Consider the following 27,510-nt stretch of genomic DNA (forward strand, 5'->3'; position numbering starts at 1 on the left):
TAAAGATTAAACATTTATTATGAAAAAACAGACTCGTCGTGTTTTGCAGCAAACACAGAGGTCCACTTCCACCGTGTTGTGGAACGTTGTGAAAAGGTCGACGATCAGCCACAAACCCCAATGTAAAACAGGTATTTGTGATGTGCTTGACTCAGCTCATTTGAGAAAGCAGGTCCTCCAGTTCTGGACGAGCCTTCAGCCGAACCTTGAAGTCTTCTTCCGTGTGCTGTGGAGGGACAGGGAGGGGAAAACAACAAGAGCAGGATGTTATAGATATTAGCATATGGTTACAATAATTTTTTCAATGAATCCAGGGACACTTCTTTTTTAAGCTGAGTAGCAACAGGGAGTCAGTAGTTGGGATGGTGAGGCAAAAGACCCTGGGCCCAAGCACACATGCATATTGTATAAAGGTGCAAAGCCCTTATTTTGCACGCGTCTGTGCGGGTCGCGATTCGCCGCTTCTGCGCATGCACGTGACGTAATTTTGAGTGCGCATGCGCGAGCAGCGAAACCCAGAAGTAACCCTTTCTGGTACTTCTGGATCGCCGCGGGACACAACCTGAAAACACTCAACGTGAAGCAAACGCAACATGAGGTATGACTGTACATTGTAAAATCAATTATGCCCTCAGATTCTGTGCTCAAAGCCAAAGTATGCAAATACACGGGGTGCGTGGTAATTTGCCTGTTTTGCTTGATTCTGGTCATTTCCATTACCATCACAATCGCAGCCATTTGGTTTAAACTTCCCCCTCATTCGGGAACAAATTTCCTGTGGTGCAAAGGACGCCAAGTAAAGACGCCAAGGTTCAAATCTGCTGTGAAGCTTGTCTCAAGAAGTCAGCATTTCCACATGAGCCCTGCTGGGTCTGAGCAAAAGGTCCATCAGGTCTGGCATTCTCCTCCTAGACAGGGGCATCCGGGAACCCCACAAGCTACTTCTTTGGCGATCCCTCGTAGCCAAGCAAGATTGTCTTCCATAAACACGGTTTTAACAGTGAGTCTGTAAGTGACTGTGGAGGCCCATTCTGGATCCACACGTCCTTCCACAGTAGGGACATTGGTTTCCGGGCGGGAGTTGATCACGGTGTGAATTTGCCAAGCGTGCCTTCCTCTTAGCACATTTCTCCCTTGTGTCCTGGGTTCGAGTGTCTTCAAAGCCCATGACACCTTTGGTAAAAGCTGTTCTCCAACTGGAGCGCTCGCAGGCCAGTGTTTCCCAGTTGTCAGTGTTTATACTACGTTTTTACTACATTTTTGTCAGTGTTTATACTACATTTTAGGGACGCGGGTGGCGCTGTGGGTTAAACCACAGAGCCTTGGACTTGCCAAACAGAAGGTCGGCAGTTCGAATCCCCGCAACGGGGTGAGCTTCCGTTGCTCGGTCCCTGCTCCTGCCAACCTAGCAGTTCGAAAGCACGTCAAAGTGTAAGTAGATAAATAGGTACTGCTCCAGCGGGAAGGTAAACGGCGTTTCTGTGCGCTGCTCTGGTTCGCCAGAAGTGGCTTAGTCATGCTGGCCACATGACCCGGAAGCTGTACGGCAGCTCCCTCGGCCAGTAAAGCGAGATGAGAGCCACAACCCCAGAGTCGGTCACGACTGGACCTAATGGTCAGGGGTCCCTTTACCTTTACTACATTTTACATTGAGACAGTCTTTAAACCTCTTTTGTTGACCACCAGCATTACGCTTTCCATTTTTAAGTTCGGAATAGAGTAGTTGCTTTGGAAGACGATCATCAGGCATCCGCACAACATGACCAGTCCAATGAAGTTGATGTTGAATCATTGCTTCAACACTGGTGATCTTTGCTTCTTCCAGGGCACAGTGACAACAGCCCGCCTTGGTTATTTGTCTCCAGCACCTGGTATTCCAAGGCAAACTGCGCCTGAACAGGGAGGCTCTATATCATGGCTGCTGAGGAGTTTATTCCAAAGGGTGTCCAACTACCAAATGCAGGAGGGAGGGAGGGTGTGCGTGAGAGAGGGAGGGGTGTCTGGGTGGGTGGGTGGGTGGGTGTGTCCTGGAGCACTTCTCAGAACAGGGACTGCTGCGCTCTGCTGCCCAGGAGGACTCTCCTGTGTGAGTGTCTGAGGGCCCTGCTCTTGCCACTTACCATCTACCTGGCCCAGGGCGGGGCCTGAAGCCTCACAGGGACTGCTGCGCTCTGCTGCCCAGGAGGACTCTCCTGTGTGAGTGTCTGAGGGCCCTGCTCTTGCCACTTACCATCTACCTGGCCCAGGGCGGGGCCTGAAGCCTCACAGGGACTGCTGCGCTCTGCTGCCCAGGAGGACTCTCCTGTGTGAGTGTATGGGGCCCTGCTCCTTCCTGCCACTTACCACCTGGCCAAGGGCAGGGCCTGATGGGCCTCACTAGGACAGTTGCTGTTACTGCTGGAGGGGTGCAGAGTGCTTTTAAAATGTTTTAAAATTTTTCTTTTGAATTTTTTGTATGTGGGTGGGGGTGGGGGTGGGATGGATGTTTATTGGGCCTGGGAATTTGTTTGATTTTATCTTTTTGTAATTTTTACTGTTTTTTGTTTGTATTGTTTTATTGGTTTTTTGTTTTTTTTTAAAGGTGTTATTTGTTCTTAAGGGGAGGGGTCAGGGCTGCCGGGGAGTGGGCCCCAGCCCACAAAATGGGGGATGCACTGGGACAACCGATCTCAGTGATCACGGGTAGGAGGAGGAGTTACGCTAAGACCAGACCATGTCATTACAGAGGAGGCAGGTTTAGTCGTTGTCTGAGGACTATCCCTGCCTCCGGATCTAGTCCTGACCGGATGGATACTAGAATCAGCAAGGGATACCCACATGACCTGAAGGTGCTGCTGTGCAATGCCAGGTCAATGATTCATAAGACCACTGCCATCCATGACTTGATCATGGATGGAGGACTTGACCTGGCATGTGTAACAGAGACTTGGTTGGATGAAGCAGATGGGCCTGTCCTTGCCGCTGCTTGTCCACCAGGTTTCTCTTACGCACAGCAACCCAGGTCATGTGGGCGGGGAGGGGGGTTGCAGTGATTTTTAGGAAGTCATTGGTTTGCACCAGGCGTCCTATTGGGAAGACCCAGTTTTCTGAGTGCATGTTCTGGAAGTTGGGCAATAGGGGCAGTACAGGATTTCTTTTGGTGTACCGACCTGCCCGCTGCACCAAGGATTCCCTGCCTGAGCTGCTTCAGGTTGTGGCAGATGTTCTAATGGAGACACCTAGCTTGGTTGTCCTAGGGGATTTTAACATCCATGCCGACACGACCTTACAAGGGGCTGCTCGGGACTTCGTGGAAAGCATGGCCTCCATGGGGCTGTCCCTGAATAAGTCTGGCCCAACCCATAGCCGCGGACATGCCTTGGACCTGGTGTTTACCTCTATGGATGTTGGTGATCTGACACTAAGTAAAAGCGAAACGAAAGAAGTGTCATGGTCAGATCACTTCCTGGTGCAACTGGACTTCTCTGCGACCCATCCCCTCTGCAGGGAGGTGGGACCGATTCGGATGGTCCGCCCCCGCCACTTAATGGATCCAAATGGTTTCCAGAGAGTGGTAGGGGATGCTTTATCCCATGTTGATGGCCTTTCAGCCGATTCCCTGGTGGCCCGCTGGAATGTGGAGTTAACCAGGGCTATTGACTGTTTGGCTCCGAAGTGCCCTCTCCGATTGCATGGAGCCCGGACAGCCCCATGGTTTTCCACGGATCTGAGGGCAATGAAACAATCGTTGAGACGGCTAGAGCGCCGGTGGCGGATAACTCATTCCGAATCTGACCGGACACAGGTTAGAGCTCAACGTCGAGCCTACCAAGTGGCGATAGCGACAGCGAAGAAGACTTTCTTCGCCGCCTCTATTGCATCTGCAGAAAACAGCAGCAGGAGACTTTTTCAGGTGGTTCACAATTTAGCGGAACCACCTGCGACATCGGGGCCCAGTACGGGACACATGATCTCCTGCAATGATTTTGCAAAGTTTTTTGCAGATAAAATCGGTCAGATTCGGGAAGAGGTAGACTCCACCGTGGGAGCAGGGCTGGGGCGGGAGAGTGCTAGAGTCCTGTCTAGTCAAGTTGTGTGGGATCAATTCCAATCTGTTACCTCCGAGGATGTGGACAGGCTGCTTGGACGAGTGAAGCCAACCACCTGTCTCCTGGATCCTTGCCCATCCTGGCTTAGAAAACCTAGCCGGGAAGGACTGGGCGATGGGCTTCGTGGGGTGGTGAATGCTTCCGTCCGTGAGGGAGCCTTCCCAGACCCGCTGAAAGAGGCGGTTATTAAACCGCTTCTTAAAAAAACATCTTTAGATGCGGCCATGATGGCCAATTATCACCCAGTCTCAAATCTTCCATTCTTGGGCAAGGTGATTGAGCGAGTGGTTGCTGAACAACTCCAGGCACGCCTGGAAGAAGCGGACCATTTGGATCCCTTCCAGTCGGGATTCAGGCCTCATCATGGGACTGAAACTGCCTTGGTCGCACTGGTTGATGATCTCCGGCGGGCTAGGGACAGAGGTGAGAGCTGTTTCCTAGTTCTGCTGGATCTCTCAGTGGCGTTTGACACCATCGACCATAACATCCTTCTAGACCGTCTTGAGGGGCTGGGAGTTGGGGGCACTGTCATACAGTGGTTCCGCTCCTTCCTCCTGGGCCGTGTTCAGAAAGTGGTGGTGGGGGATGAGTGTTCAGACCCCTGGGCTCTCACTTGTGGGGTGCCTCAGGGTTCTGTCCTCTCCCCCATGCTTTTCAACATTTACATGCAGCCACTGGGAGAGATCATCAGGAGGTTTGGGCTGGGTGTTCATCAGTATGCGGATGATACCCAGCTCTACCTCTCTTTTAAATCAGAACCAGTGAAGGCGGTGAAGGTCCTGTGTGAGTGTCTGGAGGCGGTTGGAGGATGGATGGCGGCTAACAGATTGAGGTTGAATCCTGACAAGACAGAAGTACTGTTTTTGGGGGACAGGAGGTGGGCAGGTGTGGAGGATTCCCTGGTCCTGAATGGGGTAACTGTGCCCCTGAAGGACCAGGTGCGCAGCCTGGGAGTCATTTTGGACTCACAGCTGTCCATGGAGGCACAGGTCAAATCTGTATCCAGGGCAGCTGTTTACCAGCTCCATCTGGTACGTAGGCTGAGACCCTATCTGCCTGCGGACTGTCTCGCCAGAGTGGTGCATGCTCTGGTTATCTCCCGCTTGGACTACTGCAATGCACTCTACGTGGGGCTACCTTTGAAGGTGACCCGGAAACTACAACTAATCCAGAACGCGGCAGCTAGACTGGTGACTGGGAGCGGCCGCCGAGACCATATAACACCAGTCTTGAAAGGCCTACATTGGCTACCAGTGCGTTTCCGAGCACAATTCAAAGTGTTGGTGCTGACCTTTAAAGCCCTAAACGGCCTCGGTCCAGTATATCTGAAGGAGCGTCTCCTCCCCCATTGTTCTACCCGGACACTGAGGTCCAGTTCCGAGGGCCTTCTGGCGGTTCCCTCACTGCGAGAGGCCAAGTTACAGGGAACCAGGCAGAGGGCCTTCTTGGTAGTGGCGCCCGCCCTGTGGAACGCCCTCCCATCAGATGTCAAAGCGATAAACAACTACCTGACATTCAGAAAACATCTGAAGGCAGCCCTGTTCAGGGAAGTTTTTAATATGTGACATTTTAGTGTACTTTTCATCTTTGTTGGAAGGCGCTCTGAGTGACTGGGGAAACCCAGCCAGATGGGCGGGGTACAAATAATAAATTATTATTATTATTATTATTATTATTATTATTATTATTATTATTACCTGCTTTTTAACAAAAGTTTAAAAGCGAGGAGCCACAATGCTAAACCTGAATGCTTCAGTAAGAATCCACATACCTCTTTCACTAACAGATGGACTCCTTCGGGCCGATTATTCTGAACAATTTCCAAGAGAATAGGAGCGAATGTAGCATTCAAACCACTGATCTGAAGGGGAAGAGGAAAAAAGAAGCAGAATGGATCATTGTAGGGGAAAGGGAAGAGAGCAAACCCCCCCACACACAAAAACAGGCCTATTATGTTATCAGCACACATCATTATGATAAGGTGAAAGTACACAAAGGCTTTCAGAATCATATAATAAGAAAATCAATTTTTAAAGTATGGGAAAAGTATAAAGACTTATTAGAACAAAAAACGTCATGGTGGCTTTCCCCGTTAGATACAGATACATCTACTGATACAGATACTGTTATGCAGTTGAAAATAGAAATAAAAGGACCCATGGAAGGGATGGGGGGAAGTCAGGAGATTTAGAGTCATCTCAATATCTGGATTTTGTACTATTTTATGTTGTATGTTTATGTTTTGGAAAATCAAATAAAAAAGATAATGGGGGGGTGGGGAGGAAGAGCCCGTTTCCAGCAGGAACCAAAGGCACAGTGTGTCAGGAGTGCATGCAGGAGCCAGGCCCTGTGACCAGTAGGGCTTCGCAGGACTGGGGCCTTCCTAAGTTTGTTCTGAAGAGGCAAGGCGTGGCCGCATAGGTGAGGCCGATTGGTAACTCACTGCACCTGGTGGCAAGAGCTGGGAAGGGATATAAGGTCAGCATTTCCCTTCGGCTCTTTGCCACAGCAACACGCTTCCTGCCTTGCTGCGTTTGGCTTCTTGACTCCTGATCCTTGGACCTCGGCTTCTTGACTCCTTGCTTCTTGATCCTCGGACCCCTGACTTCATGCCTCCTTGCTTCCTGACCCCTGGCTCTCTGACCCTTGGACTCTTGGCTTCCTGGCTTCTGGACCCCTGTTCCTGCTCCCACCCCACCATCTTGCCCCCAGCCCCGACGTCCTCAGCTGGGACTTCTACCACCCATGAACCAGACCATGACACAGTGTGAAACCAGGATTCTTACGTAGGTCTGCCACTGGCCTGAAGAGGTGTTTCTTTATTACTGTCGTATCCAATCCTTCCTCTGAAGGGGATAGATCTGTCTTCCCCCATTTTATACATTGAGAAAAAGACTTGACCTATGCCAGCTACTGAGCTCCACATTGGCGTATCTCTGTTCTGGTCTCCCTTGTCCAACACTCTATTCCAAAGGTGGGGAATTGACCTCCTCTACCCGCTACAATGCGGGTGGCGCTGTGGTCTAAACCAGAGCCTAGGGCTTGCTGATCAGAAGGTCAGCGGTTCGAATCCCCGCGACGGGGTGAGCTCCTGTTGCTTGGTCCCTGCTCCTGCCAACCTAGCAGTTTGAAAGCATGTCAAAAGTGCAAGTAGATAAATAGGTACTGCTCTGGCGGAAAGGTAAATGGCATTTCCGTGCGCTGCTCTGGTTCGCCAGAAGCGGCTTAGTCATGCTGGCCACATGACCTGGAAGCTGTACACCGGCTCCCTCAGCCAATAAAGCAAGATGAGCGCCGCAACCCTAGAGTCGGCCACGACTGGACCCAACGGTCAGGGGTACATTTACCTTTACCCACTAATGTAATGTGTGCAGAGGAGTTCCACCAAGATGATCAAAGTAGAGCAGTGGGGCTTTAAAATGACTGCATCTCCAGCAGTGCCCCTGTTGTTTTTAGTGTACTCCAAAGAAGAAGGAGGCAGGTGGCGCTGTGGTCTAAACCACTGAGCCTCTTGGGCTTGCCAATCAGAAGGTCGGCGGTTCGAATCCCAACGATGGGGTGAGCTCCCGTTGCTCTGTCCCACCTCCTGCCAACCTAGCAGTTCGAAAGCACACCAGTGCAAGTAGATAAATAGGTACCACTCCGGCGGGAAGGTAAACGGCGTTTCCATGCGCTCTGGCTTCCATCATGGTGTCCAGTTGCGCCAGAAGCGATTTAGTTCTGCTGGCCACATGACCCGGAAAGCTGTCTGCGGACAAACGCCGGCTCCCTTGGCCTGGAAGTGAGATGAGCGCCGCAACCCTATAGTCGCCTTTGACTGGACTTAACCGTACAGGGGTCCTTTACCTTTTACTCCAAAGAAGTCACAGAGAACTCAGCTGAAAGACTGCCAGGCAACATGATGTCACCATACTATTAAAAAAACGAAGAGGAAATTGGGCAGGTGAGACCTCCTACCTGAACAACACGTTGGTGGGTTGTAAGAACAGCATCCAGGTGCGCCTTAGAGCCTTGTTCCTGCATCAGCATCACCTCCATGGTCTTGGTGGGCATCGCATAGCTGTGGAAACAGCAGCTGTTATCAGCATTCCACAGGCACGAAAGGGGTGAGTGAGAGAAAGGAGACTTTTGCACTATTCAGCAGAAAGAACCGAACTTCCAGCCCCAGGGAGCGAGGCTCCTGAGACGGAGCCTTCATGACAAATTAGCGATGCAGACAAGACTGGCTGCCTTCGTTAAATGGAGCACAGCCGCCTGCGCTAATGAGGCCTGTTGGCGCTAAACTCCTACCTCTGTGCCAGCGGAACTGGGAAATCTGCATTGAAAATGGTTTCTGCAAAAACCAGGAAGGCGTATTTGTTTACAGGTCTCGTCCCAAAGGCGCACGGGATGGGTGTAATGCAAGAACAGTACATGTGAAAAGGATCTAGGAGTCTTGGTTGACCACAAACTTGACATGAGCCAACAGTGTGACGCGGCAGCTAAAAAAGCCAATGCAATTCTGGGCTGCATCAATAGGAGTATAGCATCTAGATCAAGGGAAGTAATAGTGCCACTGTATTCTGCTCTGGTCACACCTCACCTGGAGTACTGTGTCCAGTTCTGGGCACCACAGTTCAAGAAGGACACTGACAAACTGGAACGTGTCCAGAGGAGGGCAACCAAAATGGTCAAAGGCCTGGAAACGATGCCTTATGAGGAACGGATAAGGGAGCCTGGAGAAGAGGAGGTTAAGGGGTGATATGATAGCCATGTTCAAATATATAAAAGGATGTCACATAGAGGAGGGAGAAAGGTTGTTTTCTGCTGCTCCAGAGAAGCGGACACGGAGCAATGGATCCAAACTACAAGAAAGAAGATTCCACCTAAACATTAGGAAGAACTTCCTGACAGTAAGAGCTGTTTGACAGTGGAATTTGCTGCCAAGGAGTGTGGTGGAGTCTCCTTCTTTGGAGGTCTTTAAGCAGAGGCTTGACAACCAGATGTCAGGAGTGCTCTGATGGTGTTTCCTGCTTGGCAGGGGGTTGGACTCGATGGCCCTTGTGGTCTCTTCCAACTCTATGATTCTATGATTCTAAGAAAAAGCAAGTACGTGCCCCATAGGATGATTTTCAAGATAATCAGAGTGCTGCAGGAGACACAGAGTGCTCGGTTGGGTGGTTTCATGAGACACAGCAACATTCCTGTTGGCTCTGGAATTCCCTGAGTGGGCTTCAACCGGGAGAAAGTTCATTAAAATCTGATGCCGAGAAAGCTTGATTTTTGCAATTTGCAAAAACAATGCACCTTTGCATATATTTTATAAAGTGTCTCTCTTTCTAGTAGCCCTGGAGAAGGAAAACTAAACTAAACCCAGATGCCCTGTGCAACTTCCCATCTGGTTTAGACAATCTGAACATGCTATCTCCACACCCTAGGAACTTGATTTGAAGTGAAAGTTCCAGTTCTAAGATGGCGAATCTCCTGCTATCTTAAAAAAAATGATGTCTGGGGTTTATTTATTATTTTACAAATTTATAGACTGATTTACAGTGTAGGGCAATCAAAGTGATGCAGAAAAAGATAAAAATAAGATTAAATACACACACACAAAAAAAACACCCATGCAAATTCTATAAGCAAGTGGTACCATTTTTAGCAGCTTTCAAATAAAACCATTCCTGCAGATGTATGATTAATATGTCGTAAGTGACTGGGTCACAATACAGGGAGAGCCTCCTTTAAGAAAAACATATTCAGTAGATGTCTAAACACATGGATAGGCAAACTAAGACCCGGGGGCCGGATCCGACCCAATTGCCTTCTCAATCCGGCCCGCGGACAGTCCGGGAATCAGCGTGTTTTTACATGAGTAGAATGTGTCCTTTTATTTAAAATGCATCTCTGGGTTATTTGTGGGGCCTGCCTGGTGTTTTTACATGAGTAGAATGTGTGCTTTTATTTAAAATGCATCTCCAGGTTATTTGTGGGGCATAGGAATTCATTCATTTTTTCCCTTCAAAATATAATCCGGTCCACCACATGGTCTGAGGGACAGTGGACCGGCCCTCTGCTGAAAAAGTTTGCTGACCCCTGTCTAAACATCACAATGCTGGGCAATTGGCTGGTATCTCATTCCAAAGGCCTGGAACTGCAACACTAAAAGCCCGGTTTCTTTTACACACTGAGTGAACCTCTGGGGCAGGCAGTATTCTCAACAGATCCTCTTTTGAGGAGCACAGTTGCCCAGCAGGGATGTGTGAGGCAAGGTAACAACAGCGCATGTACTGTTCACCTGGAAAGGTTTCAAAGGAACAAGCACCAATGTGCAGTTAGCTCAATCCACAGGCTGCAATTGGCTCAAGCAAGCTTCCCCTGTTTGTGAACTGGCTGAAAATGGGGACCCATGGAGAAAAGTGACACCAAGCACATACAGTGGTACCTTGGGTTACAGACGCTTCAGGTTACAGACGTTTCAGGCTACAGTGGTGCCCTGCAAGACAAATGCCTCGCAAGACGAAAAACCCGCTAGACGAAAGGGTTTTCCGTTTTTTGATGCGCTTCGCAAGACAAATTTCCCTATGGGCTTGCTTCACAAGACGAAAACGTCTTGCGAGTCTTGCGAGTTTTTTCGCTCCCCCCCCCTTTTTCTAAGCCGCTAAGCCGCTAAGCCTTTAATAGCCGCTAAGCCGCTAAGCCGCTAATAGCGCTAATCCGCTAAGCCGCTAATAGGGTTGCTTCGCAAGACGAAAAAACCGCTAGACGAAGAGACTCGCGGAACGGATTATTTTCGTCTTGCGGGGCACCACTGTACAGACTCCGCTAACCCAGAAATAGTGCTTCAGGTTAAGAACTTTGCTTCAGGATGAGAACAGAAATTGTGCAGCGGCAGCAGGAGGCCCCATTAGCTAAAGTGATGCTTTAGGTTAAGAACAGTTTCAGGTTAAGAATGGACCTCCGGAACGAATTAAGTACTTAACCCGAGGTACCACTGTATTATAGAGAAGTTTGAAAATATGTCTAGCATTCAAGAGATAACAGATTCTGAGCCTTGCCCATCCATTATCCTCTCCAGTCACACTGTCCGACTACATAATGCCTTCCAATGAACATTCTGCAAAAATAAAAACACAATTTAAAGGACCGGGTAAAACACTTAGAAATTGAACACAATCAGGGCGGGGGGAAGAAACACTCCAATATGAAAAGTGCCCCCGTCTGACACCCTAGAGAGCTGCTGCCAATCAATGTACAAAACCCTAAGGAAGATGGATCAAAGGTCTAACTCTATATATATATAGCAGGCAGCTTCCTATGTTCCATCTCACAATCCAGCGAGCCTTCGTTCCGATTTTATCTACCACCTTTCAAAAGCCCATTCCTTTAAAGATATCTTCTTTTGGGAGGCTTCTCTTTGCGGCGGAACAAAGCCAGCTTGCTGTTCTGCCTGATCTGATCAGCTCCTGGGATTTTCAAAGAGCCAAAGCAGAGGGAAAAGGTCAAGCTGCAGAGGCTGAACGGAGCCTTTGTCTCTGGGCCGGGTAGGAAAAAAAGAGGTCCATCCATACAACAGGAAGAGCTCAGGAGAGAGAGAGAGAGAGAGAGAGAGAGAGAGAGAGAAGCAGGTTCATGCTGAACATAACCCTCTAGTCTTTTCCAAGATGTCCAGAATAGAGTACAAGAGGTTTTTTTAAAAACAAACCAACCACCCAACAGATTTCAGAATACTACAATGGAAGACAATCCCCTTTCTTCCTCAAAGATCATACGATGTTTCATGGACCTAGACCAGGGGTCGGCAACGTGCAGCCCATGGGCCAGATGCGGCCCACGAAGACCGTTTTACCGGCCCCCAAGCCACCCTCTGATGGGAAGTTTTGCTTCTGCACATGACTCTGGCAAACCGCTCTAAGCTGAAGCATTCCTTCCTCACCCACCCTAGAATGTTTAGTTCACATTGAGTTCATGAAACATTGTACCCTGACCTGTTCTCAATGCATGGTTAACCACATCTACGGAATGCGATAGTTATGTTCTTTTAAGTCTTGCTATATCAATCACTAGTAATAGTTTAATAAGGAGGTTTTCATACCTGTCCAGTTCTGTGTTCCCTTTCCCAACCTTTAATTTATTGATGATTAATGCCTATATGCAACCCTTGCATTGTATTTGTGTTAACCAATCAGCAACAAGCACATATGTGGCAATGCTGTAATATTCAATAAAAGGGACTCCCCGAGACATGCTCGAGAGATGCCTCCCATATGACACTTGTCATTCGTCTGTCGTTTATTTCAACCCAACAACCCTTGAACTGAGCCACCTGTTCATTGAGTCCCCTGCACACTGTGCTAAACCAGCGCGGGGCATGGGGACTCGCTGAGCGGCGCTGGAAATCATGTCTGCGCACGCGCAGATACTGGAAATCGCGCCTACGCATGTCCAAAAATCACTTCTGCGCAGGCACGGTTTTTGGCATCTGGGCATGCGCAGAAGCGATTTCTGATTTGATTGGTCAAGCAGAATTCGGAAAGTAAGCACTGAAGTGGTGTGAAGGAGTGGATGGTAGGATCTCGGCAGATTTGAATCCAATTTTGGAGGTGGCAGGGAGTGCGTGTGACTACATGCTACAGATGCAATCCGGCGATGGTTTTTAAGTTGCATGAGAACCGAAGAATGCAGTCATGTCATCAGGACAAATCACAGCAGGTTAAGCTGGAACGTGTCCAGAGGAGGGCAACCAAAATGGTCAAAGGCCTGGAAACGATGCCTTATGAGGAACAGCTAAGGGAGCTGGGCATGTTTAGCCTGGAGAAGAGGAGGTTAAGGGGTGATATGATAGCCATGTTCAAATATATAAAAGGATGTCACATAGAGGAGGGAGAAAGGTTGTTTTCTGCTGCTCCAGAGAAGCGGACACGGAGCAATGGATCCAAACTACAAGAAAGAAGATTCCACCTAAACATTAGGAAGAACTTCCTGACAGTAAGAGCTGTTTGACAGTGGAATTTGCTGCCAAGGAGTGTGGTGGAGTTTCCTTCTTTGGAGGTCTTTAAGCAGAGGCTTGACAACCATATGTCAGGAGTGCTCTGATGGTGTTTCCTGCTTGGCAGGGGGTTGGACTCGATGGCCCTTGTGGTCTCTTCCGATTCTATGATTCTATGATTCTATGAGCAGCCAGATTAAATGCATTTAGGTGGCCACCTAGACAACAAAGGTGGAGATGCCCTGAGGCATTCTGGGGTTTCCTCCAGTGACAGTTGCGCAGAAAGCCATCATTGAGACCCTCCAGAAGGAGGGAAAGCCTCAAAAGGTAATTGCAGAAGAAGTTGGATGTTCCCAAACTGCTGTATCGAAGCACATTAATGGAAAGTTATGCGGAAGGGAAAAGTGTGGAAGAAAAAGGTGCACAAGCAGCATCACAATGATAACAAATAAAGGCTTGACATATCTCGCTTGGCATGTCATGAGCCTATCTCATATATTAGTTTCACCTTTTAGGTTGAATTACTGAAATAAACTTTTCCACGATACAGTGGTGCCCCGCAAGACGAACGCCTCGCAAGATGGAAAACCCGCTAGACGAAAGGGTTTTCCATTTTGGAGGTGCTTCGCAAAACGAATTTCCCTATGGGCTTGCTTCGCAAGACGAAATGTCTTGCGAGTTTTTCCGACTTTCCCCCCCTCCCCACCTTTTTCTAAGCCGCTAAACCGCTTATCCGCTAAGCTGATAAGCCGCTAAAAGCCGCTGAAAGCCGCTAAACCGCTAATAGCGCTAATCCGCTAAGCCGTCAATGGGCTTGCTTCGCAAGACGAAAAAACCGCTAGACGAAGAGAATCGCGGAACGGATTCTTTTCGTCTTGCGAGGCACCACTGTATTCTAATTTTTCGGGTTTCACCTGTAGTTTTGCCGACCCTTGCTCCATCACCTTGCCAACAAAGGTCTGTATAGTTAATGCTATGGTTTTCCCAGTAATGATGAATGGAAGTGAGAGCTGAACCCTAAAGAAGGCTGATCGCCAAAGAATGGATGCTTTCAAATTCTGGTGCTGGAGGAGACTCTTGGGAGTCCCATGGACTGCAAGAAGATCAAACCTCCCCATTCTGAAGGAAATCAGCCCTGAGTGCTCACTGGAAGGACAGATCCTGAAGCTGAGGCTCCAATCCTTTGGCCACCTCATGAGAAGACTCCCTGGAAAAGACCCTGATGTTGGGAAAGATGGAGGGCACAAGGAGAAGGGGACGACAGAGGACGAGATGGTGGGACAGTGTTCTCGAAGCTACCAGCATGAGTTTGACCAAAGTGCGGGAGGCAGTGGAAGACAGGAGTGCCTGGCGTGCTCTGGTCCATGGGGTCACAAAGAGTCGGACACAACTAAACGACTAAACAACAACAAGCTCCAAAATGTCGTTGGACTACAACACCCAACCTTCCTGACCACTGGGCCCCAAGCCGGCTGGGGCTGATGGGCAGTGGGAGTCCCACTATCTGGAGAACCTCAAACCACAACATTCAACCACACGAGGCAAAGCGTAGATCTCTCACTGGAGAACACAGGCAGGGATCCATCAGATATCTATACCTTTCCTCCACTTTGATGGAGTGTCGGTTGCAGAGCTTGTGGACGTACTGCGCATAGTGCTCAACCAAGGTCACGTCGTAGCCGGTCATGACGATGTTCAAGACTCCATACGCGTGTTCTGTCCCAGGGTCAATCTCCTTCAATTGTAACCTCCTTTTCTTGGGAGCCTGAGAAGAAAGAAGCAGAATTGTCTCAAACGCAGCTGGGAGCACCCGCAAGTGTAAAAGGATCTACCTGAAGCATGGCATGGAGAAAATGGATCGAGTGGAGCTTTTCTCCCTCCTAACACTGGAACATCCTCCAGCGTAGCTGAAGGCTAGAAGGTTCAGGACAGATAAAAAGGACAGATTTCTTCACATAGCGCATAGTGAAATTATGGAACTCCCTCAGGAGGCAGACTTGGAAGGCTTTAAAAAAGGATTAGACAAATTCATGGAGGAGAGGGCTACTGATGGCTACTAGCCATAATAATAACAATAACAACAACAACAACAACAACAACAACAACAATAATAATTTTTATTTATACCCCGCCCTCCCCAGCCAAGACCGGGCTCAGGGCAGCTAACACCAGGTATAAAAACAATTGATTAAAATACAACTTACAAACAAGATTAAAACACAACATTAAAATGCAGCCTCTTTTCAGTAGAAACTCAAATCAAAAACTTTTTCGGGGATGAAAACGTCAAATCTTCACCAAGGCCAACTATCCAGACTGGTCCTTCATGGGCCAGAAAAAAGCCAGGGAAGTCCCCAAATAGGAGTTCCATCACAGAAGGAAAAGGAAAGAGGATGGGGGAAAGGGGATCAAGTTGATTCCAAGCCAAAGGCCAGGCGGAACAACTCTGTCTTACAGGCCCTGCGGAAAGAAATCAGATCCCGCAGGGCCCTGGTCTCATGAGACAGAGAGTTCCACCAGGCCGGAGCCGGTGTTGAAAAGGCCCTGGCTCTGGTTGAGGCTAATCGGACTTCCTTAGGGCCCGGGACCTCTAGGGTGTTGCTATTTATGGACCTTAAGGTCCTCCGCGGGGCATACCGGGAGAGGCGGTCCCGTAGGTACGAGGGTCCTAGGCCGTGAAGGGCTATGCTTTGCCTCCACAGTAAAGGGCAGCAATGCATCTGAATACCAGTTGCTGGAAACCACAGAAGGTCAGAGTGATGCTCATGTGTTCGAATCCTGCTTGCTGCTTTCCTACAGGCACCCGGTTGGCCACTGTGAAAATTGGATGCTGGACTAAATGAACCATTGGCCTGATCCAGTGGGCTCTTCTTATGTTCAGCTGATTCCCAGTACCGGGGCCAGAGGGGGTGGGGAAGAACCGAAATCGTCTTGGAACAATTAAAATCTTTCCCGGCTCTTGACAAGCTGGGACAAACTGCTCCTATTTCAACTTCTGCCTTGAAGACATTCTGCCCAGATGAGTGATTGGTTCATTATCTTTCCAAACTGCAAAGGCCTCCCCTTTCAGATTTCTCATTCTCCGAAAAGTTCCAAGAGTGGCTTTCCATCTCTGCTGCTGCTCAGCAACAGCACGCAACTCAATTTGTGCTACTTCGAGTGTGATCCTAACGCCCTTTTCTGCTACTGGAGGGCGTCTGGAATCAGGTGCAACAAAGTAAGAAGAGGAAAAAATCACCCTTGCCTGCCACCTTGGTCTGAGTGAGCAGCAAGGTTTGGGACCGTGGCAACTGTTGTATTGTTCCTTGATTGTATCTCACTTTTCAGTGAGATTAATCCTAAAGTGGTCGCCTGGGGCTTAGGATTGCTCTGCCCATATACAGTCAGACCTCGTGCTGCGTTTGCTTCATGATTCGTTTTTTCAGGTTGCGTCCCACGGCAACCCGGAAGTACCAGAAAGGGTTACTTCCGGGTTTCACTGCTCGCGCATGCGCAGACGCGCAAAAATGATGTCACGCGCATGCGCGGACGCGGTGAATCGCGACCTGCACAGACGCGGGTTGCATTCTGCTCATGTTGCGAACAGGACTCCGGAACGGATCCCGTTCGCAACCAGAGGTACGACTGTACAGTCATACCTCAGGTTACAGACACTTCAGGTTGCATTTTTTCGGGATACGGACGTGCCAAAACCCAGAAGTACCGGAACAGGTTACTTCCAGGTTTCGGCAGTCGCACATGCGCAGAAGCGCTAAATTGCTTTTTGCACATGCACGGAAGCGCTGAATCGCAACCCGCGCATGCGCAGACACGCCCCTGCGGGTTGCGAATGTGCATCCCGCATGGATCACATTCGCAACCTGAGCGTCCACTGTATTTTGCAGTTTGCTACACGGATAAGAACATAATAAGAGTCTGCTGGATCCGGCCAATGGTCCATCTAGTCCAGCATGCTGTTCTCACAGGGGCAGACCAGATGCTTGTGGGAAAGCTGAAAGGGGAACAACAGCGCTCCCCCCTCCTATAGTTTCAATGAACTACTTGGCGCAGTGGGAAAACAGTGAAATGGACAAGAATAACGTATTAATAGTCTCAGATTAATAAACTCCTTCTCTCCAAGGAGTGTACAAAGCGTACTACATCCATTCTTGTGCTATAAAAAGAAATACAACAAGCTCACTGGGCTGTGAGTCCTCAAAGACCTGCTCCTTGCTGGCCTTTTCCAGCCTGGCCTGGGAGGGCAGAGTCTGGACTGACTCCAGCTGCAAAAGCTGAAGCTGCTGAACAGACTCTTGGGTTGGGTTCTTGTGCAGATTCTGGTTGCTGCTGCTATTGATATTATATATTTTTTTGATCTTATACTGATTTACATGGGAATTGTTCAATGGTGCTTGTATACTTTTGGATGCGTTCCGTTTCTTGTTTAGGACTGCTTTTGTTAGCTTTGAAATTGTGGAAATCTTTTCATGTTGTTAGCCGCCTAGAGCATGGTTTTATCTATGGAAAAGCAGCAAACAAACTACCGTATTTTTCGGCCCATAGGGTGCACCGGTGCATAGGGTGAACTTAGTTTTTTGGGAGGGAAAGAAAGAAAAAAAATATATTTCCCCCCCAGGCGCGGGGCTGGGGCAGGGGAAGCCCGAGCTTCCCCCGACCCCAGAACAGACAGCTCTCCACAAGCCGTGGGAGAGCTGTGCGAAGTCGCGCAGCCCTCCCACGGCCCACAGAGAGCTGCACGAAGCCCAAAGCCTGGGGGTGCTGAGCTCAGCTCTCCCACGGCTTGCGGATAGCTACCTGAAGCCTGGAGAGCGAGAGGGGTCAGTGCACACCGACCCTTCTCGCTCTCCAGGCTTCAGCAAAAGCCTGCAGTCGCCCCATAGGACACGCACACATTTCCCCTTCATTTTTGGAGGGGAAAAAGTGCGTCCTATAGGGCGAAAAATACGGTAAATAGTGGTGGTGGTGGAGGATACTGTTATTTTTACATTATCTTTGCCATTTGTAAGAGAAATCCTTGCATTGGTCAGTAAGTTATTATTCCTCCGGAGCTGTGCTGCACTTTTGTCCTTCCAGGCATGTGATGTTTTGTGGTCTACGTCTTTTGCTTTTCCTTCTTTTGATTAATTCTTCACATCAAAATCAATAAAAATATTTTGGGAGGGAAAGAAAGGAAATACAACATATGCTCTTCAACGCCACCAATCCACATCAAATGGTTTACACTGAAGGTTTTCCCATCAATCTCTGATTTTTGTTCTTTCAAGAAACTGCCCAGTCAGCAGAGCCCAAGATCAGAGGTGCTTACCTCTTTGGGGAGCAGGTATTTGAACCGGCCAATGCGGTGAGTAGGCTGGGACCTGTACTGCCTGGGGCAGTCCAGCAGAGTGCTACCTTTGGGAAACAAAACAGACACAGTTAGGTCCCTTCAGAAACCTTAAACCCACTAGCCAAGTGCTTTTTGAACTGTGCTCCAAGGAACCCAGCAAATTGGGGGTTTCCTTGGTGAAACCGTCACCACGGCAAACACGTTTTCCTGATAGTGTCAGGCGGAAGCAGGAGCTGCTGCCTTCTGTGTCGTTCTTCTCTCCAACCGCTCAAATGAAACCAGAAATGAGCCACAGGTGTCACAACGGGACGGCAGGAGCTGCGCAGCATCGCCCAGACGCTCACAGCAGCTGCGTCAAGAAGCAAAGACACTCCCCAATATATTGGGAAATTACCGTATTTTTTGCTCTATAAGACTCACTTTTTCCCTCCTAAAAAGTAAGGGGAAATGTGTGTGCGTCTTGTGGAGCGAATGCAGGCTGCGCAGCTATCCCAGGAGCCAAAACAGCAAGAGGGGTCACTGCTTTCGCTGTGCAGCGATCCCTCTTGCTGTTCTGGCTTCTGGGATTCAGAATATTTTTTTTCTTGTTTTCCTCCTCCAAAAACTAGGTGTGTCTTGTGGTCTGGTGCGACTTATAGAGCGGAAAGTACGGTATATACAATGAATTGAAGAAAACATTGAAAATAACATTTGTTAAACAACCAGAAGCCTTCTTGTTAGGTATTTTAGGTCAAGATATGCCGAAAGAGAAGAGGACGATATTTATGTATGCTACTACAGCGGCAAGAATTTTGATAGTGCAAAACTGGAAGACTGGAGAAATTCCAACAAAAGAACAATGGCAATAAAAAATGATGAATTATGCAGAACTGGCAAAATTGATGGATAGACTACGAGAAAAGGACAACAGTGACTCTGAAAAAGAGTGGGAACCTTTTATAATATATTTGCAGAAGCAAAGAAAGAACATTGACTTGATGGCAGGATTTAAATACACACTCATATCTTTATTAATAGAGAACATTTAAAATAATGAAGAAATGATACAGTGGATTGTAAGAAACAGCAGTATGTAATGAGGGGGTAACAAACCAGAAATGGAAGCTGAGGGAAGTCCGGGAGGGAAGGGGTGAAGATGTGTAATACGTATATTATTGATAGGAGATGTTTGTAATGACAGAAAAGAAAGTGAATAAAAATTTATTAAAAAAAGAAGAAGCAAAGACATTGGACACTGGGGAGAGGTCCCAAGGACATAGAAAGAGAGGGAGAATGGGTGAGTATCTGAAGGCTATTTGCTTTAACAAGCCCTTGCAATCCTATCCAACGCATGTTTATTCAAAACCCCAAGCTCAAGAAGATTAATCAGGGTGGATTTGATTTAAATCAAATCAATTTAAATCACAATTTACCGTATTTTTTGCTCTATAAGACTCACTTTTTCCCTTCTAAAAAGTAAGGGGAAATGTGTGTGCGTCTTATGGAGCGAATGCAGCCTGCGCAGCTATCCCAGAAGCCAGAACAGCAAGAGGGATGGCTGCTTTCGCTGCGCAGCAATCCCTCTTGCTGTTCTGGCTTCTGAGATTCAGAATATTTTTTTTCTTGTTTTCCTCCTCCAAAAACTAGGTGCGTCTTGTGGTCTGGTGCGTCTTATAGAGCGAAAAATACGGTAAATCATGATTTAAATCGCTAGTCAGTAAGACTTGATTTAAATCATTTTTTTACAGAAAGACTCATTCTTGCAAATTTACAACCAGATGAAGGTTTCATTTTTGGGACAATAAAATTTCAGAGCAGTTTTTACAGTTATATAAAAAATTAGTGATTTGGTTATACTCTTAAAAATACATACAGATAATTATGAAATTATTGCGAGGTTTAATAAGTTAACTTTATATTTGGACAACTTTTCTGCTGTACTTTACTGGAAGGAGAAAAATAACCATTTCCTTAATAACAATTGAAACAATTTATTTAACTAAAACAATAACATTCTACTATATATATGCATGCATGTTTGTTAACTGATGTGGTTAAACAATTTTTTAAAGAAAAAAACTACACACACGAAAAACTTAAAACAAATCCTTATTTCCTGATGAATAGCCTTTGGACTATAATGTAACTTAAACAGAAAGCTATCTTTAGAAAGATTTTTCCTCCAAAAGCATTTTATTTTAAAAATCCGATTTAAATTTTTAAAAATCCTTTTTTCCCCATTTTTTAAAAGAAATTATTGGTTTTTATCCATCCTGTGATTAATGCACAACTAAACATCAATAGGATCAAGCAGCTAGTATGCTTCAGGAGGTTGGAGGATGGATGGCAGCTAAGAGATTGAGGTTGAATCCTGACAAGACAGAAGTACTGTTTTTGGGGGACAGGAGGCAGGCAGGTGTGGAGGACTCCCTGGTCCTGAATGGGGTAACTGTGCCCCTGAAGGACCAGGTGCGCAGCCTGGGAGTCATTTTGGACTCACAGATGTCCATGGAGGCGCAGGTCAATTCTGTATCCAGGGCAGCTGTCTACCAGCTCCATCTGGTACGTAGGCTGAGACCCTATCTGCCTGCGGACTGTCTCGCCAGAGTGGTGCATGCTCTGGTTATCTCCCGCTTGGACTACTGCAATGCGCTCTATGTGGGGCTACCTTTGAAGGTGACTCGGAAACTACAACTAATCCAGAATGCGGCAGCTAGACTGGTGACTGGGGGCGGCTGCCGAGACCACATAACACCGGTCTTGAAAGATCTACATTGGCTCCCAGTACGTTTCCGAGCACAATTCAAAGTGTTGGTGCTGACCTTTAAAGCCCTAAACAGCCTCGGCCCAGTATACCTGAAGGAGCGTCTCCACCCCCATCGTTCTGCCCGGACGCTGAGATCCAGCGCCGAGGGCCTTCTGGTGGTTCCCTCATTGCGAGAAGCAAAAGCTACAGGGAACCAGGCAGAGGGCCTTCTTGGTAGTGGCGCCCACCCTGTGGAACGCCCTCCCATCAGATGTCAAAGCGATAAACAACTACCTGACATTCAGAAGACATCTTAAGGCAGCCCTGTTCAGGGAAGTTTTTAATGTGTGATTTTAGTGTATTTTTGGTTTCTGTGGAAGCCGCCCAGAGTGGCTGGGAAAACCCAGCCAGATGGGCAGGGTACAAATAAATTATTATTATTATTATTATTATTATTATTATTATTATTATATTCAGCTTCAGTATTCACTAAACAAGGAAATCAGGTGAGGAAAGAGGATGACTACAGACTGCTGTTAGAAAGAGAGTATACACCCCTACTCTTGAATCATTTGTTCATGTGAGAAATGTTAGGTTACAAACCTGCAGGCAAGAACTTATGAAGATTTGTTGGTATCACATCTAGCAAAACATTCAAACCATCATTATGCTAACATGTGCTAGACTAGCCTTCAACCATCTCCTAGGTGTTTGGACTTCAGTTCCCATCAGTCTCAACCAACACTGGGGCTGATGGGAGTTGTAGTCTAAAATATCTGGGAGGGCACCAGATGGTCAAAGGCTAGCCTAGCAATGTATTAGCATTTCTCGTCATTAATAATGTTGATGTGATCGCTGTCAGGGGAAGGCCTGCTCTGTCCATTCTCAGGCTGCCTCTCTACACGAGAGGGGGGAATTTTAACTTCCACTCAACAAAGCAGAGCACAGCACTCAGGCTACTGGCGCAGAAGTTCCTGGAAATCAATTCTTACCTACGGAACATACAGGATTCCTTCTGGACGTTTTTAAGGCAAGACTAAAGAAAAAGAAGAAGAATGTTCGTCATTACAGGCTCGTCTGCAAAATGTTTTGAAAATTTCTTTCTTTTTTTACTGTCTGTGTCCATTTTATTTTATTTTATATTTAATAATTTTTAAAATTATTTTCAATTAATTACCATACACCTTCAACATTGTACATAGCATGAATACAGTGGTACCTCGGGTTACATACACTTCAGGTTACATACGCTTCAGGTTACAGACTCCGCTAACCCAGAAATAGCGCTTCAGGTTAAGAACTTTGCTTCAGGATGAGAACAGAAATCGTGCAGCGGTGGCACAGCGGCAGCAGGAGGCCCCATTAGCTAAAGTGGTGCTTCAGGTTAAGAACAGTTTCAGGTTAAGTACGGACCTCCAGAACGAATTAAGTACTTAACCCGAGGTACCACTGTACATTATTTCTGCAAATTTCCCACATCTAACCCTGCAACCACCTCCCCTTATTCCCCAATACCCGTGTGACTTCCTTCACCCACATGTGTGCGTTTCGTGTTTCGAAACTTTCCTAAGGCTGGCATTTAGCACCTTCTTAAGTATAATGACAAAACTGCATGTTAGGTAAGGGCCCAAAAGGTGTTGCCTGCAGATAGGATAGAGCAGGCATAGGCAACCTTTGGCCCTCCAGATGTTTTGGCCTACAACTCCCATGATCCCTAGCTAACAGGACCAGTGGTCAGGGATGATGGGAATTGTAGTCCAAAACATCTGGAGGGCCAAAGGTTGCCTATGCCTGGGATAGAGCATCTGCTTTAGACACAAAAGTTTCTCCAGCGTCTTGGAATGTGCCCTGCCGAAAACCCTGGAAAGCCACTTTCGATCACTCTAGAAAATGCTGAGCTGGATGAATCACTGGCCTGACTCTGTATAAAACAGCTTCCTCTGTTCCCCAATGATCCGCGTGGGGGATTTGGGAGTCAACACAGGTGGCAGATGACACAAATAAAAGGTTCTCAGTAGGAAGTTGCTGGCCTCCAAAGCCAAGTGTACATACAGCCATACCTCGGAAGTCGAACAGAATCCATTCCAGAAGTCCGTTCAGCTTCCAAAACGTTCGGAAACCAAAGCGCGGCTTCCGATTGGCTGCAGGAAGTACCTATTTATCTACTTGCACTTAAGGGTGCTTTCGAACTGCTAGGTGGGCAGCAGCTGGGACCAAAAGACGGGAGCTCACCCTGCCGCGGGGATTCGAACCACCGACCATGCGATCGGCAAGCCCTAGGCACTGAGGTTTTACCCACAGCGCCACCTGCGTCCCCTTGGAAGAAAGGTGGAATATAAATGCAATCAATCTATAAAATAAACATCAAAATGGGCTTAATTCTGAGTAAACTGACAGAGTCAGGGTCAGGGTGGGTCCCTTTTCCCTGGTTGTACATCTGACTGTGGAATATGAGAACAAGGCTCCCCCTCCAGTGTGGACATGCCTTAAGACCAGGCCACAGTCCCTGACCTATTTTGGTTATTTTACTGCTACCGCCCTACCGACAAGAATAAATTTGTTCAGGATAGGATGTCATGTTTGCTTCAACGTTATTCACCTTACCTGATAAGCGCAGGCGTCTGTTTTAAAAGGGGTTCCTTTCCCAGGTAGAAGGCCTAGTGGGATGGAGGGTGGGGGAAAAAAAAAGAAAAATACCCTTAAAATGTCAAGAAAGACTGCAGAGAGTTTTTCAGGGCATCGATGGCTCTCTGGCAGTCTATTCCAGCGTTCACCTCCTACTTCAAAGCTCCACATTTGCAAGCCACCAGCAAACTTCTCAACCTGTTATTAGAGGCCCTAAAGGCTGGTGTTCACAAAAGAACAACAGGAAGACAGATGAGTGCAATTTCTATTTTTGCATACTCTGCCACTTGTACTTGTGTATTTCTACAGCGTAATCTTCAGGGGGATGGGGAACACACTAGGCTGGATTTACTCTTGAAGCCACAGACTTGTCTTCAGCTCAAGATGATACACATCTATTTCAAAATCTGCCCACTGGCTTTCAATCTTTAAAAAGGAAAGAGCAGATCTGGGAGAAAGTTCCCTAATCATACATTACATGCCAACAAACATGTCTACATACATAACCCCAGTTTTGAGAATAGTACAGAAGAGCTTTTTAAGCCAATTCTGCCCAGAACAACAGTTTACAGTGGTGCCCCGCAAGACGAATGCCTCGCAAGACGAAAAACCCGCTAGACGAAAGGGTTTTCCGTTTTGGAGGCGCTTCGCAAAACGAATTTCCCTATGGGCTTGCTTCGCAAGACGAAATGTCTTGCATGTTTTTCCGACTTTTTTTCCTTTCCCCCCTTTTTCGAAGCCGCTTATCTGCTTATCCGCTAAGCTGATAAGCCGCTAAAAGCCGCTAATCCGCTAATCCGTCAATGGGCTTGCTTCGCAAGACGAAAAAACCGCTAGACGAAGAGAATCGCGGAACGAATTATTTTCGTCTTGCGAGGCACCACTTAACTTGTTTTGATGATACGGACAGCAATAGATGGGAGGCTGGAAATCTACTTTTGCTGTATAAAGAATGAAATTAAGGAATGGGAAGGCTGAAATGGAAGCATAGATGCATCCAGGAAGCTTTGGCCAACCTGACGCCCTCCATCAATCCTGGCCATTGGCCAACTTGACTGGAGATGATGGGAGTTGCGGTCCAAAATATGAGGAAGGTGGCACGAGTTTGGGCCATGCAAGGGCAAATGAAAGGTGAGATTTAGGAAACAGAGGTGATAAGAGGGAGAGAAGAAGAAGAGTTTGGATTTGATATCCCGCCTTTCACTCCCTTTAAGGAGTCTCAAAGCTGCTAACATTCTCCTTTCCCTTCCTCCCCCACAACAAACACTCTGTGAGGTGAGTGGGGCTGAGAGACTTCAAAGAAGCGTGACTGGCCCAAGGTCACCCAGCAGCTGCATGTGGAGGAGCGGAGACACGAACCCGGTTCCCCAGATTACGAGACTACCGCTCTTAACCACTACACCACACTGGCTGTGGTGAGAAAATAGAGAACGAGAAAATGGAGGAGTCACTCTTACTTGTTCCAAGGAAAGAGGAGGAGTGGATTTCCTGGTATCACCATGATCGAAGAGCTTGGATCAAGGCAACAGAGTGTACGCAAAAGCTAGTTTGCAAAAGAAAAGCGTTCCTCTGCACCAATTGTCTCTGATCTGGAGCTCCCAAAAGGACCCAATTCTATCAGGCTTGCAATCGGTACTGAATTTCAAAGGAGCCAAAGGCAAGCCGTGCTGGCAAAGCAACATTCAAGAGCATGCTTTACAGCTTTCAATTGTTCCTTTGCAGCCAAGGCTTTACCCATCCACACACTGTGTTTTATGGGGTAAGTGGGCATGGCAGAGTGGGGGCTGGAACAGCCCTTATTGGACCTACCACACTTCTGCTTGTCCCATGCCTAGGAAACACAGTCTGAGCAGTTTTGCGCTTGACTCGTGCTTTTTAGGCATGAGTCCAAGTGATTTCACCCGTGCCCCAGTCCTTTCCCAGTGAAAACCTGCTCTTTAGCTCTAAACTGGAACAAACAGCAATCCATGAAAAACCTGAATTGCCTTTTTGCTCCGACTGAGCGCTAAAGAGCAGTTTTCCCTGGGAGAAAGCAGCAGGACAAGAGGAACTGTAGACAAGCCCTAAACCAACATTCTCAGAGTGCGCAAATCCTTGGGTAGCTAGTTTGCCTCAATTTTCCTAGGTAGCAAGTTGCCCTTTGTTATCTATTTTTATCAGTGAATGAGGACAGGTTGGTTGTGGAGATAGGCAAACCTTTGTAGGTCACCTTTGAGTCCTGTGTTGTGTAAGCAACTTGGGTTTTTTTATAAGGCTCCTAAGATAGTTCCAAAAATAGAAGAGGGAGAACACATGACTTCACGTCCCCTTGAGGTTCCTGCTAACCAGAGGAAAATAACAACAATGGAAAGGTGGCAAGGAAACAGAGGGAGAAGGGAGAAGGTGGGGAAAGCTACCTGGGGTTAAAACAAGCAATCAAAGGAAGGGTCCCATGAGGCTTGAACTTCCAAGTTTCCTGGATGGATTAAAACAGCTTTGAATACCTTAGCGAGGACTCTGAAATGACCTACAAAGATCAAAAAGGCTAGGCCTGCCATACTTCAGGAAAATTCCTGACATGTCCTGGTTTTAGGGTGTAAAAATGGTGTTGGGGGATTTTGCCAATTTGGCCAAATGTCAGGGAATGTATGGCAACGTGATAGAAAAATCAGCGGAAACAGGTCAAAAAGCTTAAAATCCCTATGTTTGGGGTAGGTTTCCCCGCAAAAGCTCAACAAAGCTACTTTTTGAAATACCATTAGGGGTCCGGGGTCCTTTACCTTTTTTAACCTCCCTAAACCCTGCAAGTCAGCTCATTCCACTCAAGAGAGGATCCATGGCAAATTAAAGGGAAATTCGCAATGCAATCCTATACCTAACAAGGTGCCCCATGGAGAACATATGGGCACAGCTTAGAATCACTGGCACCGAAAGAAAAGGATTATGAGAATGGTAGAGAGCTATTGCAGGCATAGGCAAGCTCAACCCTTCAGATGTTTTGGAACTACAACTCCCACCATCCCTAGCTAACAGGACCCGTGGTCAGGGATAATAGGAGTTGTAGTCCCAAAACATCTGAAGGGCTGAGTTTGCCTATACCTGGTTCTCAACCTGTGGGTCCCTGTTGCACTACAATTCCCATCATCTCTGACCACTGGTCATGCTGGCTAGGAATGATGGGAGTTGTAGTCCAAAAACATCTGAAGGGCTGAGTTTACCTATGCCTGAGCCAGTGGTTCTCAACCTGTGGGCCCCCAGATGTTGTTGGACTACAACTTCCACCATCCCTAGCTAACAGGACCAGTGGTCAGGGATGATGAGAGTTGTAGTCCCAAAACATCTGAAGGGCCAAGTTTGCCTATGCCTGAGCCAGTGGTTCTCAACCTGTGGGCCCCCAGATGTTTTGGGACTACAACTTTCATCATCCTTGACCACTGGTCATGCTGGCTAGGAATGATGGGATTTGTAGTCAAACAATATCTGGGGACCCACAGGTTTGGAACCACTGGGTCCTGAACTACTGCTTTGACCAGGGAGGCTAATGAGAATCGAGGAAGAGGCAAAGACTCCTGGGAGTGCAGTAAGAAGGTCAAAACGCCCCGTCTCTCTCCTCATCCCTCTGCCCACCCAAAAAAGCGTACGTACTCTGCCCAGAGCCGCGTTCATGCTCCCCAGCCGCTCCTAGAACCCCTCCAGGCGGTAACCACGACGACGCAGCGGGAGAAGCACGAGTCTCTATGGGTCCGCCGCCGACACACGCCCCCCAAGCCTCTCGCGTGCAACGACAAAACGGGTCCCCCTC

At 47.7% G+C, this 27,510-nt stretch overlaps 1 protein-coding gene across 1 annotated transcript; it reads right to left on the reverse strand.

Moving 5' to 3' along the window:
• On the reverse strand, window positions 1-27,510 carry MRPL48 (mitochondrial ribosomal protein L48). Its single transcript, XM_079974200.1, has 8 exons — window positions 27,354-27,510; window positions 23,709-23,761; window positions 22,097-22,140; window positions 18,359-18,444; window positions 14,652-14,818; window positions 8,046-8,148; window positions 5,860-5,949; window positions 1-226 (listed from the first exon to the last, which is right to left on the reverse strand). Exons 1-8 carry the CDS (start codon window positions 27,372-27,374, stop codon window positions 152-154), a joined length of 639 nt encoding a protein of 212 aa, XP_079830326.1. The 5' UTR covers window positions 27,375-27,510; the 3' UTR covers window positions 1-151.

The sequence above is a fragment of the Podarcis cretensis genome (assembly GCF_951804945.1).
Source record: "Podarcis cretensis genome assembly, chromosome: 4".
Classification (NCBI taxonomy): Eukaryota; Metazoa; Chordata; class Lepidosauria; order Squamata; family Lacertidae; genus Podarcis; species Podarcis cretensis.